The sequence below is a fragment of the Hordeum vulgare genome, chromosome 5H, assembly GCF_904849725.1.
Source record: "Hordeum vulgare subsp. vulgare chromosome 5H, MorexV3_pseudomolecules_assembly, whole genome shotgun sequence".
In the NCBI taxonomy this organism is placed as follows: domain Eukaryota; kingdom Viridiplantae; phylum Streptophyta; class Magnoliopsida; order Poales; family Poaceae; genus Hordeum; species Hordeum vulgare.
In genome coordinates, this window is record NC_058522.1 from 490,619,964 (window position 1) to 490,637,112 (window position 17,149).

Here is a 17,149-nt window from a genome sequence, read left to right on the forward strand (position 1 = left end):
GATGTATATGCCATTGAAACCAAAATTAGGACTTCACAGATACTGTTTAAATTCAGGTATGTGATTTCACTCACAGACTAATGACTAAACCCGACAAATTTTGTAGCACTGTATTAATATTTTCAGCATATACATCGACATAAACATATACATAGGATTAGGAACAATCCAATCCAGTGAAGCAGAGACCTGTAAAACCTGCTGCCCAAGCTAAATTCAACTTCCATCCAAAAATAACACCCAACTATCTGGGCTTATTCATGCATCCTTCTCTTTGTGGGCTGCGGAGGCCTGAAGAAGTGTCAAGATCATTGAGAATAGGCCTTGCCGGGCAGAGCCACCGGCCTGAGCTCACCACCATGGAGGAAGCCGGCAAACCACTTGGCAGAATGCCTCTGGTACCTCGTCCTCTCCATGGAGCTGAAGTCCACACTGTAGAGGCCAAAGCCCATGCGGTAGCCGAAGAGGTACTCGAACACGTCCAGGAATGACCACACAAAGTAGCCCTGCACGTTCGACCCATTCCTGATCGTCCAGCAACACGGAGGAGAATGGTGAGTAAACTGCATCAGCTTGTTTCAGGTGTTCTCTAGTGAGATGAATGTATGGTCTTGCTACCTGCTGGATTGGAGAGTCGCCTCAATGTAATCCTGCAGGTACTGCAATCTGAATTCGTCGTCAGGGGCGTTCCCACTGGAGGGATCAGCAATGCTGGCAGCTCCTGATAAATATGATCATTTAGGGAATGGTATTTCAGGTTGATGAGTGATCAAAAGTTGATGACTTTACAGAATCATGCATTTTAAGGTAGCTGAAAGTTTGGTCAGTAGAATTTACCGTTCTCATGGATCATGACCACAGGATTCTTGTATTCGACCTGGAGATGCTCCAGTATTTTCCTCATAGACCACGGTGTTGATGACCCAAAACCCGTTTTCAGTCCAAACAGGAGCTATTGCATTTAATTTTAGCCACACAGACATACAAATGATTTAGTTTATTGGGAACAAAGTTCATTTCCGAACTAAATTGATTAGTGATGGAATTAATTGTATCATCAAATACCTGGTTCTTTGAGTTCAAAAATGGCACTGCAAGAATACATTTGCAGAAGAGTTAGGTTAATTCGTTTCTATCATTGCATTATGGCACATATAACACATGACATGACTTCAGGTTATTAATGTTCTTACATGTGTCATATTTCACGGCTGCATCACCCATGTAATCTCTCAGCTTCTGATCCAGTTTGCTAAGATCAGCCTTCATATATGCGGCACCGTAGTGGTTAAATCCTACAAAATCAAAAGACCCAAGTACTCTCTTCAGCTCTTCAGCAGTGAAAGATGGTAGCCTGGACCCAACATTCTTCCTCATCACCGGAGGGTAGTCTCCATGCACCAATGGATGCATATACCTGTGTCATGATCACAAGATGATTAAGTGTAGGAGAACATACACATTCTAGCTGTCCTTCTTAAACTTCAAATGCAGGAGAACATACCATCCAATGTGGAAATCATTCATCCTTGCAGCTGCTGCTATATCCTCGGGTGTTTGTGTCGCAGGCTCGCTCCACCAGCCGAGCAATGTGAGTCCAATTTTTCCTCCTTGCATGGCCTGATTATAAAGAAATAGAAAGGAATTTTACACCTGTGAGAATGGCCAATCCCAAATGAACAGGTTGGTTCTATAAAAGATGACATCGGTCCTAACCTGATACTTCTCTTTATACAGGGACGCTGCTGAGGCATGTGCAAGCAGAAGATGGTGAGCTACTATGTAGGGCTCTGTGGTAGAGTTGCCGTTGTCGCAACTTATGCCGAAGGGGGATGAGCATCGCCTTGGTGGAAGGAATCCTACATCGTATCCGCCAATGGGCTCAATGTTTGGCTCATTCAGTGTGCTCCAGTATTTCACCCTGTCGCCAAAGTTCTTGAAGCACACATCTGCATACGCTGTGTAGTCATCTCTGCAACCATGTGAAAAAAAAGGCAAAAAGAAACATTATTCTTCTTCCTTTATGAAATTGCACTGTCACTAATGGACCTGAAAAGTAGGACAAACATAAGTACATGAATTTACGACTAAGCATCCCATGGTATTCATCTTGAAGAGCCTGAGGGAAGTCGAAATGGTATATCGTCACGTGAGGCTGAATTCCTACATGAAACACAGGAAGCTGGATATTTGGAAATCCTTGAATTTCATTCCTATAAGAAGTTTTCAGTATGGAAAGGATCAAATACCATGACTCAGGAGTTCATTGATAAGGTTATTGTAGTACTGCAGTCCCTTCGGATTGACAGCTCCTCGGCCATCTTCATGGATTGCAAACAGAAGTCAGTGAAGTGTCATTCTTAACTTTTCTGAAACACATTATTCAACATATGTGGTGCTTTCACTAATCCTGTATGATGGCCTTACCAGGAATAAGGCGAGGCCAGGCAATGGAAAATCTGTATGCGTCGACGCCCATCTCACTCAAAAGCTTTACATCTTCCTGGTGGTTTATCATAGTAAGTATAACATGGAATTCTTTGTCTGAAAATTCATCCATTTAACATCACTTGGTGTCACAAACTAACCTTGTACTTATGATACTGATCTGCAGTCACATCAGCAGTGGCACCATCGGCAGAGTAGCCTGTGGATGTTAAAACTCCATGTTATAATTCGCAATGCGATAATGCGTGGCAGATTCAGGCTCACAGGGTTTGGTGGAAACGGCGAAATTAACCTGAGTGTGTGAATGTGTCCCAGATGCTGGGTTTTCTTCCATCCTCTGCAACCGCACCTTCAATCTGGATAATCAGCCGAATGTTCAGGCTGGTATGTACGACACAGTACTCCGTATTTTATACAATATACAGCGAAGTATTTTATACAACGTGAAAGCTTTTTTACTACCTGTAGTGGCAGAGGCTTAAAAGCGAAGGCAGTTAAGTTTGACCATTCTATCTAATAACAACAATAATTTGGACCCTGTTTTCCTTAGTTTTTACCCTTGTGTGGACACTCAGGTCCTATCCTTAGCAACATAAGATGGATCACTATTATTTTCTTCCCTCCACTCTTGATCGCTCCGGCTTATTTACGGTTCAAATCCTGCCAGCACGGCCACCTATTTGCAGTTTTTACTGATTAAGATGCTCTGATTCTCTCCAGCCAAAACCAGAAAGAAGTAGCCAGAAGAGAAGTTAACCTGGTGACATCGAAAGGAGGTCGACGAAAGAGACTGGTGAGAAAATGGCATTTGGGTTGTTTCCTAACGACTATATGCATGGGACGAATACGCCATCGTCAGGAAAACGAAGCATAGACATAAGCTGCCGGTGACTGGTTACTTAAGTTGGATCGAGTTTAGGGATATGCAAACATTAAAAAGAAAGTTTGTGTTGGTGGGAGATGGACCCTGTATTCCACCATGTCCATTACTTTCTTGCACGCCCTGTTCCACCCGTCCGATGGATGGCTCAGTTCACTTTGTAGGTGTAGGACCCGTCACGTGTGAACAAAAAATGTCGTCATGGAAAAGGCGAAGGAGCAGGTGAAGGAAAATAACACCCGGAAAAGGTAAAAACGCACCAATAGGTAATCGGTACGCAAATGCAACCTCTCTAATGTTTCCTTTAAAGGTAAAGTGGGGATTTTTCGTTGTTTCTATGTATGAAGGTGAGATGAACGTGTGGTGGTGCTAGAAAGAGGATATGGACCAAGAAGCCAGCATATACTTGGCAGCAATTTCTTGCTCTGCACAAAGATATTTATCGTCTAACATTTCAATACCGTGTTTTTTTTTCGGGGAAAAATGAACTGTCAAGCTAACAAAAATAAAATAGACGAGGTTTGCGGCACCGTTTATTGCGCCATTTGCATCCCCAACTATACTAGGTTTGCTGGGAGAGAGATGGCAGGAAAGGAATTCCTGCACTTTTCGGGGAAAGCTGATTGCATCAACGAAAGAAGTTATCAGAGGCATCATACATAGCCACGAAGCTTTGCGTCTCATCATCTGTCATCCACACGACCACTTGATCGAATATTGTTCCCCGTTCTCTTCTGCTAAATCAATTGAACTGAACGCCAGCAGCATGCTAGCTGGATCTTTCAAAAGAAAAAAAAATATACTAGCTACTTCCTTTGTAAACTAATACTAAATTAGTGTTTTAAATGTTTTTATATTAGTTTACGGATGAAGTAGTAGTTTGATAAACAAAACCAACACAGAGGAGGGCGAGAAAATTATATATATATATAGTGGTATCTCTGTCTGTTTTAATTGTGTAGGTGCTGCTGTGACTGTCAGTGTGAGCAGTGAGCTGTGATGGGAGAAAATCCCCACCACGAACCATATACTAGTACCATGTATGTATGCAACTGCAACGCCGAGGGCGAGGCAGAGGTAGCCCGGAACTGGCCGGTGTTGAGCTGCGTGGCATGGTAGAACGTACTCCTAGTACGTACCTGGTAAGCGGAGGAGCCGGTGCCGAAGACGAAGCCCGGGGGGAAGTCGCCCTTGGTGATCGCCGCCGCAGACGCCCGGGACGCGACGGCGACGAGAAGGACAAGGACGCAGGGGAGCGTCGTCGTCGCCGGCGTCCTCATCGCCTATATACAGGCTGCTGCTGCTAGCTCCGTCGATTCGCCGGCCACTGCGCGCTGTCTAGGCGGCGGTGGTGGTGGCCTGGTGGGTGATGGTCTCTTAATTTATACGCCGTTCCCGGCCGGTGCTCTGTCTACGGCCGCTGAAGCTTGCGAATGGCATGGCTGCGAGTGCGTGAGTACGTGTGGTATAGGACTCGGGGGTCAGCGTCGTGGTCGGCCGTCGGGGAAAAGGAATCTGGCTTGCTGGCGTCGCCGGACCGGCTGCGCGGCGGAGCGGACCGGACGGAACCGCACGCAAGCGGGCGGGCACCGCTTGTCCGTTGTCCCTTCTCGAGGATTGGAAAAGGCCGGCCGGGGTCCACCACGTCGGCTGATAACCACCGTTCCCGCGCACGTCGACCCGCTGTTCCTGCGACTCAAAAAGGTTTATAATAAACTGTTTGGGTTGTTTGGATACTCTAACTCGATTAAAGATTGAAGTTTGATTTTTACCTTGAATTAACTTTAACTCGTTTGTATTACTTTGGTTTAATTTAGCAAAATTATATCTTTGCCCCTCGAATTTACAGGATTGCCGACATCGGGTCCTCATCTCTTTTTTTTTTGTCGACGTTCAGTTGATCATGTTTCCAAACCCACATGCTCGTGCAACAACAACATGGCAAATATTATCTAAACGTCTGCGGACACGCCCGGTCAGTGATCGGCCGTGTTTTTTATTTGTTCGTCTGCACAGTCATACTCCTTATTTTCTTTCTCATATGTCTGATCACTTGCACTTGATTGATGGAGAGGAAGAGAGAGAAAGAAAAGAATGAATAAAGAAACAAAAAGGTGGTTCGGGATGGGGTGGGGTCGCGTCCTATGTGGCGAATCGATGCGTTTGCTAGCCCTCATATCATTTTCATATTTGAGATGGATATGAGGTTCGTAGACAGCCCTGGCGTATAGGGATGATATGAGGGATCTAGTTGGGTCACTTTTTCTCTCTATCTCTCCTGTCCGGTTACTGACCGGGTGCATCCGCGGGCGTATGAGTGGTCATTTAAGACGTTCGACTGTAGATGCTCTAAGACATCTATTTTCTCTCTCCCCAATATCTCTAAGGCATCTCCAACGACTCTAAAGCCGCGTGCATCCATTTGAACCGTATGATCCGAACATATGTTGTCATCTAACGTGGGTCTGTATCAGTTCGCAGAATGATTCAAACGTATTTTTTCGTAAATCAGAGACAAACATAGGGGTGGAGGCTTTGCGAGCGTTCGGACAACATCGACGCTCGCTTCTGGCCGCCTTGGCCCACCAAAACCACTCCTCCGCCAGCGCACGTTTTCGCCCGACGTCAACTACCCACATTCATGTCACTTTAGAGCAGTCGCTTCCATTGAAGACAGCTTAGGGCGTACACGGCCTCTCGTTGGCAACATCATTGAAACGACGGGCCGGTCGAGGGCGCCCCTGTTGAACACCCGGCTGAACACGTCTACTCGCCGCATTCAAACACATCCATTAAACCCACGTGTATGCCGAGAGACGTATTCAGGCCACACATCCGTTCACGAGTGGACGACATTAAGCACAACGATGGGGAAGCTCCTCCCGTCCGCCAACTATTTAAAGAAGGCCACACGCGGGACAAGAATTGCACCACTCCGCCGCTCCCCATCTTCTCCTTCAACCATTTTCTTAATTTTTTTGATGGCATCTGACGAGTAGAAAGAGCAGTTCTCTGGCATAAAAGCTGGTTGGGTGGCATGTCGAGCCCGCCGGATACGAGCAAGGCAGCTCGCTGCTTCACCTCCCTCGCCTAGCCCGCCGAATACGAGCGAGGTAGCTCGCAGCTTCACCTCCCTCGCCTAGCCCGATGGAGCAAGTTGTTGCTCCAAGCCGTCGCGTGGTACAACTACTTGTCGCTCCAAGCTACCACGCGAAGGAGTGGCGAGTTGCTCCAGGCCAACACCGGGGGGAGCACAGCCATCGTGGCTAGCATGGATGAGGCCAGACATTGTGTCATCCGCTGTCAACGTTGGTCACTCAGACGATGGAGAAAGAAGTTGGTTATGCGGAACTCGACGAGTCGGTGGCCAGCTTGTCCGCGTCCGCCGACGACATCGGGGAAAAGTAGAGCCCGAGATGTCGCCGCCACTTTGGTCCCAAGATGGCCACCGCTGGTGAGTCGCTGGCATCCACAATAGGTGTCTCGTCTTCTATCGCAGGCCATCGTCCACGGCGCGCCCACCAAAACAAGCACGGAGCCGCGCTTCACGTACGCTGATGCTGTTGGGGAACGTTGCATGGGAAACAAAAATTTTCCTACGCGCACGAAGACCTATCATGGTGATGTCCATCTACGAGGGGGATTCCAGATCTACGTATCCTTGTAGATCGCACAGCAGAAGCGTTAATAAACGCGGTTGATGTAGTGGAACGTCCTCACGTCCCTCGATCCGCCCCGCGAACCGTCCCACGAACCGTCCCGCGATCCGTCCCACGATCCGCTACGATCTAGTGCCAAACGGACGACACCTCCGCATTCAGCACACGTACAGCTCGACGATGATCTCGGCCTTCTTAATCCAGCAAGAGAGACGGAGAGGTAGATGAGTTCTCCGGCAACGTGACGGCGCTCCGGAGGTTGGTGGTGATCTAATCTCAGCAGGGCTCCGCCCAAGCTCCGCAGAAACGCGATCTAGAGGGAAAAACCGTGGAGGTATGTGGTCGGGCTGTCGTGGAAAAGTTGTTTCAAATCAGCCCTAAAACCTCCGTATATATAGGTGGGAGGGGAGGGGCCTTGCCTTGGGGCTCAAGGAGCCCCAAGGGGTTCGGCCAAGGGGGGGAGGAGGAGTCCTCCCCCAATCCTAGTCCAACTAGGATTGGAAGGTGGGGTCCTTTCCTTCCTTCCCACTTCCTCCTTTTTTTCTTCTTTTCTCTTTGATTTTCTTATCTCCTGCGCACGGGCCTCTTTGGGCTTGCCCACCAGCCCACTAAGGGCTGGTGCGGCACCCCTAAGGCCTATGGGCTTCCCCCGGGTGGGCTGCCCCCCCCCCCCCGATGAACATCCGGAACCCATTCGTCATTCCCGGTACATTTCCAGTAATTCCGAAAACCTTCCGGTAATCAAATGAGGTCATCCTATATATCAATCTTCGTCTCCGGACCATTCCGGAAACCCTCGTGATGTCCGTGATCTCATCCGGAACTCCGAACAACATTCGGTAACCAACCATATAACTCAAATACGCATAAAACAACGTCGTACCTTAAGTACTCCGCTTCACATGTAGAATCAGCTACGACGCTTTGCTTGGAACTGCACCAGCTTACCGCACCCCCATTAAGAATAAATACGTATCCGGTCTGCGACTTAGAGTCGTCCGGATCTGTGTCAAAGCTTGCATCGACGTAACCTTTTACGGCGAGCTCTTCATCACCTCCATACACGAGAAACATCTCCTTAGTCCTTTTCAGGTCCTTCAGGATATTCTTGACCGCCGTCCAGTGATCCACTCCTGGATTACTCTAGAACCTGCCTACCATACTTATGGCCAGGCTAACGTCCGGTCTAGTGCACAGCATCGCATACATGATAGAACCTATGGCTGAAGCATATGGGACGGTGCTCATATGCTCTCTATCTTTATCAGTTGCTGGGCACTGAGTCTTACTCAATCTCGTAACTTGTAAAATTGGCAAGAACCCCTTCTTGGACTGTTCCATTTTGAACCTCTTCAAAACTTTATCAAGGTATGTACTTTGTGAAAGTCCTATCACGCGTTTTGATCTATTCCTATAGATCTTAATGCCTAGAATGTAAGCAGCTTCTCCTAGGTCCTTCATAGATAAACTTTTATTCAAGTAATCCTTTATGCTCTCCAAAAACTCTACATTGTTTCCAATCAACAATATGTCATCCACATATAATATTAGAAACGCCAGAGAGCTCCCACTCACTTTCTTGTAAGTACAAGATTCTCCAACCACTTGTATAAACCCAAATGCTTTGATCACCTCATCAAAGCGTTTATTCCAACTCTGAGATGCTTGCACCAGTCCATAAATGGATCGCTGGAGCTTGCACACTTTGTTAGCATTTTTAGGATCGACAAAACCTTCGGGTTGCATCATATACAACTCTTCCTTAAGGAAACCGTTAAGGAACGCCGTTTTGACATCCATGTGCCAGATTTCATAATCGAAAAATGCAGTTATTGCTAACATGATTCTGATGGACTCAAGCATCACTACGGGTGAGAACGTCTCATCGTAGTCAACTCCTTAAACTTGTGAAAAACCCTTTGCCACAAGTTGATCTTTATAAACGGTCACATTACCGTCAGCGTCCGTCTTCTTCTTAAAGATCCATTTGTTCTGAATAGCCTTGCGGCCTTCAGGCAGTACTTCCAAAGTCCACACTTTGTTTTCATACATGGATCCTATCTCGGACTTCATGGCCTCCAGCCATTTGTTGGGATCCGGGCCCACCATTGCTTCTTCATAATTCGTAGGCTCATTGTTGTCTAACAACATAATTGATAAGACGGGATTACCGTACCACTCTGGAGTAGTACGCGGTCTTGTCGACCTGCGAGGTCCGATAGGAACTTGATCTGGAGTTTCATGATCATCATCATTAACTTCCTCCTCAACCGGCGTCGCAACGGCAGGGGTTTCCCCTTGCCCTGCGTCACCATCCAGAGGGATGAGAGGTTCGACAACCTCATCAAGTTCTATCTTCCTCCCACTCAATTCTCTCAAGAGAAACTCCTTCTCGAGAAAAGCTTCGTTCTTAGCAACAAACACTTTGCCCTCGGATTTGAGATAGAAGGTATACCCAACTGTCTCTTTCTGGTAACCTATGAAGATGCACTTTTCCGCTTTGGGTTCCAGCTTTTTAGGCTGAAGCTTTTTGACATAAGCATCACATCCCCAAACTTTAAGAAACGACAACTTTGGTATTTTGCCATACCACAGTTCGTACGGTGCCGTCTCATCGGATTTTGATGGTGCCCTATTTAAAGTGAATGCAGCTGTTTCTAATGCATAACCCCAAAAAGATAACGACAAATCGGTAAGAGACATCATAGATCGCACCATCTCTAATAAAGTATGATTACAACGTTTGGACACACCATTACGCTGTGGTGTTCCAGGCGGTGTCAACTGTGAAACAATTCCACATTGTCTTTGTTAGAGCATATATCTTCATATGTGGTTTTGGTAATTGATGACAATTCCTATGGACTAATGGTTGCCTTAAGTTATATTTATAGGATTTGTCCATAGGCACTTCTTGAAGTCCATCTGTTGGGTTCAAGGAGTTTATATGATGACCAAGATGGTATTCAAGGTATTATCCAAAGAATGGTCATAGATACACTAGGTTGATCAAGATCTTAGACAAAGAGTAAATCAAGATGATCAACACACAAAGCGTATAAGATGTACCGAGAGGAATCAAGTGATCCCATTGAAAAGGATCGAGATGGACCTAGAGGGGGGTGAATAGGTACAAATCCAAATTTTAATAATTACTTAGCAATTTTAGGCTAAAGTGCGGAATATAAGTGTAGGCCTAATAATTGTTATGACAAAGAGTAAGCTATTAGGAGTGAAGCAAGGCAAGCGGTAAACAATAAGCAAATACAAGTATGTAATAAGGATTAACACAAGTAGAGAGTTAGGGTTAGGAATAACCGAAACTCCCAAAGAGACAAGGATGTATCCCGATGTTCACTTCCTTGGAGGGAAGCTACGTCACCGTTAGAGGGGCGGATGTTACCACGAAGGCACACGAACGCCACGAAGGCTCACCCTATTCTCCCTTTGAGATAACTCCACGAAGGCGTTTCTCAACCACTAGTGGTAAGCCTTGAGGTGGCTTCCAAACCTTCACAAACTTTCCGGGGGATATCACAATGGTTTGATTCCTCTCCGAAGACTCCTACCGCCTAGGAGTCTCCAACCTCCAAGAGTAACAAGATCACGGGGATTGCTCAAAACTTGCTCAAATCACAAATCACTTTGGTGGGAAGGAGGAGAAGGAGACGACCTATCTTTTGATTGGAACAACACTCAAAAGGACTCACAAATGCTCTTGGGATCTAGGATTTGGTGTAGACAAGAGTGAGTGAGAAGAAAGGTGTTCTTGGGTGTATCTTAGCTGTGTTGAACGACCTTTCACGAGGTGGGAGAAGAGTATTTATAGTGTGGAGTGAAATCCAGCCGTTGGAGGTGCAATAAGTCACACAGGGTCCGGACGTCCGACACTTGTCGGAAGTCCGGGCGTCCGACAGGGGTCGGTCGTCCGAGACCTGTAGGCATGACTGGAACTCTTCTGAATTCATCAGTGGCCAGACGTCCGACAGCGGTCGGTCGTCCGAGGCCTGTAGATTTGCCTGAACATATTTGAATTCATCAGCATACGGACGTCCGGAGTGGCCCGGAAGTCCGTGTTATACAGCACAATTTCTACTGGTGGTGGCTTCCGGATTTCCGATGGGGGTCGGACATTCGGCGCTCGGACGTCCGGAGGGAGCCGGATTTCCGAGATATAGGGCACACATTCTACTGGTGTTGACTCCCGGATTTCCGGAGCTTGGTCGGACGTCCAGCCCTCGGACGTCCGGAGGGAGCTGGATTTCCGAGATATAAGCCTTACAAACTACTGGTGACTGGCTGCGGATTTCCGAAGCCAGCCGGACGTCCGACCCTCGGACGTCTGGAGGGAGCCGGATGTCCGAGGTAATTGGACATGTATTGAATTGAAGACAGATGATAGTATGTGGTGTTTGATATGGTTGTAGAGATGTGGTATGAGCAAGTTTATCGCAAAGCCTGTGATCCCCTCTTAATAGTGCGGGATCCCTATACTCAATATCAGTAAACTCAAAAGACTATTCTACATCATCTCTTCTTAATCCCGAGTCTTCTCGAAATATAAATCACCAATCTTTTCAGGCAACCTTTGGCACATAAATCTTAATCTACTAAAGTACTTGTCGTCCTGAGACACACTCAACAAATAGGATTAGTTTCCTATGTATGTGTTGTCATTAACACCAAAAGACGATTAGGGGCATAACATGCACTTTCAATCTCCCCCTTTTTGGTAGTTGATGACAACATATACATAGGTCTCAAAAATATTAACCATACATTATAGTCTAGGAGATGTTTAGTGCGGAGCTCCCCCTTAGGATATGCATGATAAAGAAATCGAAGCTCCAAATGGATCAACATGGAAGGATAATAGATCATCATAGAAATAAAGGAGCAAGACATAATAGTCTATGATGATATCATAGCAAGGCACAAACATTCATAAGTAGCCATACATGAGTTTTATCCATTACATTAAATCTCCAAAGACTAAAAATGACGAGAAGAAAAATTTAACTATGATACATTACTCCCCCTTTGGCACCAAGTACCAAAAAGGGAGCCATCAATAGTACCAACCAATACTCAAAGTTCATCACCATCATCATCAGCATCATCAGCCAAACCACTGCCCCCAGCCTCGTCAAAGAACTCAGACCACTCAGGACCAGAAGGGAAGCCAAAATCAATGGAAGGAGCAGCAGGAGGGGCCTCATCATCACTCACATCAAGAGCGCTCGAGGCTCTCAGACGAGCCTTGAGGGCATTCTGGGAGGAAACTAAGCGGGAAACCACATCATGGGTTTGACCACACTGAAAGGAGACAGCCTTCATCAAAGCAGAGTGAGCTTTGCCAAGGAATTTGGCAATGCGACCGAGAGAAGCGGAGCTAGATGAAGGGGTGGCGGCCCGTGCAGCAGTGCGGCGAGTGCTAGTAGAGGAAGAAGGAGTGTTCTTGGGAGCAAAGTCATCCGCCATGTGAGCGGGAATGGACCACTTGCGATGGATGTGAGTGGTAGCCACAGAGAAATCAGCAACGTGGTTAATAAGTGCCTGGATGAAAGGAGCGTGAGGAAAGGCTCGCTTGTACTGAAAGCTAGCAAACCGAATCTCATGCCATAGGAAATGGGGCACATTGATTTTGCTCTTGGGGTTCTCGAACAAGTGGTACATGATGTCGATACAATAGCCACTGCAAGAACCCTTATCACCCATCTTGGGATAGATGGTGCGGATGACACACTGAAAGATAATGAAGTAAGGTGAGCGCCAGATGGATACCTGGTTAAGGTCCTTCAGGCGCTCATCCACATCAAGCTCACGTAGTGGTTTGATTAGGTGTCCACACACGTCAATAGTCTTAGGCGTATGGTTAGGATCATCCTTATGTATTTTATAATCGGAATGGGGAAAACCCAGTGCGGCAACAAAGGTAGCATAAGTGGCTTTGAAGCAAACGTCAGAGGTGATCCAGGTGACAGTGTTGTCGGAGCCAAAATGACATGTGGCATAGAACTGGTGAATAGCAGCAGCATTATAGTCGCAATGAAAAGCAAACGGGGCGGCAAGCCCCAATGACTCAATAAGTTCAATGGCACCCGAATATTTCGCCGGGTGCATGCGAATATGCTCAACATCAATGTAAAGATGATTAGATAACCCCTTAGGAACTATGACGGTGGAAAAGATGTCCGCCTGGACGTTTGTGCGGAAACGTGAATCCGTAGAATCACTGCCGACCTCGTATTGATTTACGTCGCGGCGGAAAGTAAGATAGGAAGCTGCCCCAAGTGTGGTGAAGTTTGTGATATTACGACCTAACGTGGCAGGAGGCTCTAAGGAGATGCGGCGAGCTTCACCTTTAGGCTGGGCAGGAGGCGGTTGTGGCATGTAGGACGCCCTGCGAGACCCGAGCTTGGAGCTTCGAGCGACGGGTTGAGGAAGTTCCTCGGCGGCAAGCTCCTCCTCGAAGTCGGGGTCGACATCATCAGACGGCGAGGGAGACGGTGAACGCCGGGGCGGAGAACGCCGGGCAGTCCGTTTGAAGGGACGGTGTGGCTCATCCGATTCCGACCCCGTGTTCATAGGGGTGCGAGAGGATGAGCCGGCCACGGTCTTCCGAGCGGTGTGCTTGGTCTTGCCCATGAAGCCCTACGCGGATGAAAAATCCCCAAATGAGGAACGAACATGGAGATACATGGGAGAAATCAAATCCAACGCGAAAGGAGACGGAGGAGCGACCTGAGGATGGATCCCGTGAAGAATACGGAGGAAGAAGTAGGGGATCCGCGGAGGATATCGGCTCGATCTCGAGGATGGCGGCGCTGGGGAGGAGCTCCTCGAGCAGTTCCCTAGGCTGGCGGCGGCGGCTGGGGGAAAAGGGGGCGCTGGGGGTTAGGGCAAAAGCCCAGCCCCGCGCCCAGCTTTATATAGGGGCCCCGAGGCGTCGGACGTCCGAGAGGCATCGGACGTCCGGAGGCTGTTCTTGCGTCGGACGACCGACACTGGTCGGACGTCCGGAGGAGGTTCTGCCGCGTCGGACGTCCGAGAGGCGTCGAACGTCCGGAGGATGTTGTGGCGCCGGACGTCCGAGAGAGAGAGGAGAAGGGAGAGGCCAGTTCTGGTAAATTTTGTTTTGATGATGATGATTTGCATGGTATATATAAAACAAAATACGAGCACTGTTTTCCTAGAAGCATTACATGCATGAAATGATCTGTGCGTACGTTGTAAGCTTAAAAACACATAGAATTACGACGCACTCCCCCTAAATATATGCGCACATCAAGACACAACCATAATGTGAGTGTATGTATGTGTGCAAGATTTCAAGATATGTTGTCAAGCTCCAAGATACCAAGTTCACGCCTAAGTTGACAGAACCTAGCTACGCTAAGTGGCTTGGTGAAAATGTCGGCTAACTGCATGTCGGTACCCACATGGGTAATATCAATGTCACCCTTTTGCACATGGTCTCTCAAGAAATGATACCTAATATCAATATGTTTTGTGCGAGGGTGATCAATGGGGTTCACAGAGATCTTTATGGCACTTTCATTATCACAGAGAAGAGGAACGTGTCGATACGTGATACCATAATCCTTCAGTGTTTGCCTCATCCATAGCAATTGAGTAGCACAGCTTGCGGCTGCAATATATTCGGCCTCGACCGTGGAGAGAGAAACACAGTTCTGCTTCTTCGAGGACCAACTTACCAACGAGCGTCCAAGAAACTGACATGCACCGGAAGTGGATTTCCGTCCCACTTTATCACCGGCCCAATCCGCATCAGAATACCCAATAAGATCAAACTTTGCATCCTTAGGGTACCATAAGCCTAACTTTGGGGTGTGAACAAGGTATCCAAGAATGTGCTTAACCGCCGTGTGATGGCTTTCCATAGGGGAAGCTTGAAATCTAGCACATATTCCTACACTTAACATGATGTCCGGTCTAGATGCGCAAAGGTAAAGCAGCGAACCAATCATGGAGCGATAAGTAGATGGGTCAAAAGGAATACCGTTTGAGTCTTCATTTAGAACTACATCGGTGGCCATGGGTGTCTTCATTGGTTTAGCATTTGTCATATCAAATTTCTCAAGAATGTCCTTGAGATACTTAGTTTGAGACAAGAAAATCCCTTCTTGAAATTGTTGTATTTGAAAACCAAGAAAGAACTTCAAGTCCGTGTTGAGTGACATCTCAAAGGTCTTGGTCATGGAGGCCGCAAACTTCTTGCACAAATGAATGTTAGGAGAACCAAAAATGATGTCATCTACATAGATTTGGCATAAAATCAAATCACCATTTTCCCTCTTAGTAAAAAGAGTGGGATCGATCACCCCCACCACAAAGCCATCATCGAGTAGGAACTTCTTAAGATGATCGTACCAAGCACGGGGTGCTTGTTTAAGACCATAAAGTGCCTTGTGAAGTTTATATACATGGTCTTTGTGATGAGGGTCAACAAACCCAGGTGGTTGTGATACATATACCTCTTCTTGTAGAGGACCGTTAAGAAAAGCACTTTTCACATCCATTTGATGCAAGGTAAAACCATTGAAAGCAGCATAGGCCAATAAAATGCGAATGGACCCAAGACGAGCAACAGGGGCGAAAGTTTCACCAAAGTCCAAACCTTCAACTTGGGAGTACCCCTGTGCTACTAACCTTGCCTTGTTGCGTAGAACAGTCCCGTTCTCATCTTCCTTGTTCTTGAAAATCCATTTAGTTCCAATGACATTATGTTCCTCAGTTGGTCGTTCTACCAATGACCATACTTCGTTGCGTGTGAAACTGTTTAGCTCCTCTTGCATAGCAAGTAGCCAGTCATTGTCACATAATGCATCCTGAACCCTGTGTGGCACGGTACTAGAGACAAATGAAAAGTGAGCACAACAGTTTGTTAATTGTTTACGAGTCACTCTACCTTCCGATACGCCTGTGAGGATTTGATCAATATCAACACGACCGGCCACACGTGGCATGATGGAGGTCAAGGTTTCACGAGGTTCAACTTCGTTTCCATCATCAATGTCCTCAACATATGGATCATTTATGTGCGGAGGAAGATATTCCTCTTCGCGTTGCACCTGTTGAGGTTCATCATCAAGCATACCCATACTTTGGTCTACCTCTTGAAGATCAACTTGTTCTTGAGTGTCATCAGGGTGAGAGACATGTTCTCCCACTTGATCCTCAACAACTGGCATGATGGGTGTGCTAATATCTTGTGGAGGTACGGGCAGTGAACTGTCTTGAGGATGCGAGATGTTCTCATCATCTTCATCATCATCATGGGGTCTTTGTTCCATAGGCAGAAGTGCACCTACACCCATGTTTAAGATATCTTGTGGGGAGTCTTCTTCACCTGCATCATTTAGATCAACTTGCTCCCCATGGGAGCGGTTAAATTCATCAAACGTCACGTCACAGGTTTCTATAACACATCCAGTGGATTTGTTGTAGACTCTGTAGGCGTGAGAGTTTGACCCATAGCCAACAAAAATCCCCTCAGTTGTTTTGGATTGAAATTTCCCTAACCGTTCCCGTTTGTTGAGGATGAAGCATTTGCATCCAAACACACGAAAGTACTTAACATTGGGCTTGTTCCCAGTTAGGAGCTCATATGGAGTTTTCTCCAATATTGATCGGAGGAAGAGCCGGTTTGATGCATGACATGCTGTGTTGACGGCCTCAGCCCAAAAGCTATGTGGTGACTTGTATTCATCTAACATGGACCTTGCCATTTCCACAAGTGTCCGGTTCTTCCTCTCTGCCACACCATTTTGTTGGGGGTGTAAGGTGCGGAGTACTGATGTTCAATCCCCTCATCACTAAGAAATTCTTCTAGGGTGTAGTTCTTGAACTCAGAGCCATTATCACTTCTTACTACCTTAATGTCCTTGTCAAACTTCCGCTGGGCTTGTTTGGCAAATTCAATGAAAGTGACCTTCGTCTCGTCCTTCGACTTGAGAAAGAACACCCATGTATATCTTGAGTAATCATCAACAATGACTAGGCCATACTTTTTCCCTCCAAGACTTCCTCATGAAGGAGGCCCAAATAGATCCACATGAAGGAGCTCTAACGGCCTCGAAGTGGATACAACGTTCTTGGGTGGATGTCTTGATTGATGTTGCTTCCCAGCTATGCATGC

The 17,149-nt window shown here is 46.9% G+C and overlaps 1 protein-coding gene and 1 long non-coding RNA gene across 2 annotated transcripts; one reads left to right on the top strand and one right to left on the bottom strand.

Moving 5' to 3' along the window:
* Positions 1-85: 85 nt before the first annotated feature.
* LOC123399847 (beta-glucosidase 31-like) lies at positions 86-4,935 on the bottom strand. The gene is made up of 13 exons (XM_045094230.1): positions 4,468-4,935; positions 2,741-2,804; positions 2,589-2,647; positions 2,428-2,503; positions 2,250-2,321; positions 2,076-2,163; positions 1,717-1,972; positions 1,505-1,620; positions 1,194-1,417; positions 1,066-1,091; positions 838-952; positions 619-721; positions 86-525 (listed from the first exon to the last, which is right to left on the bottom strand). The coding sequence occupies exons 1-13, from the start codon at positions 4,606-4,608 to the stop codon at positions 309-311; spliced, it is 1,557 nt and encodes a 518-aa protein (XP_044950165.1). The 5' UTR covers positions 4,609-4,935; the 3' UTR covers positions 86-308.
* On the top strand, positions 2,740-3,750 carry LOC123399849. Its single transcript, XR_006610441.1, has 2 exons — positions 2,740-2,832; positions 3,169-3,750. It is a non-coding gene; the product is annotated as an uncharacterized LOC123399849 (long non-coding RNA).
* Positions 4,936-17,149: the final 12,214 nt, after the last annotated feature.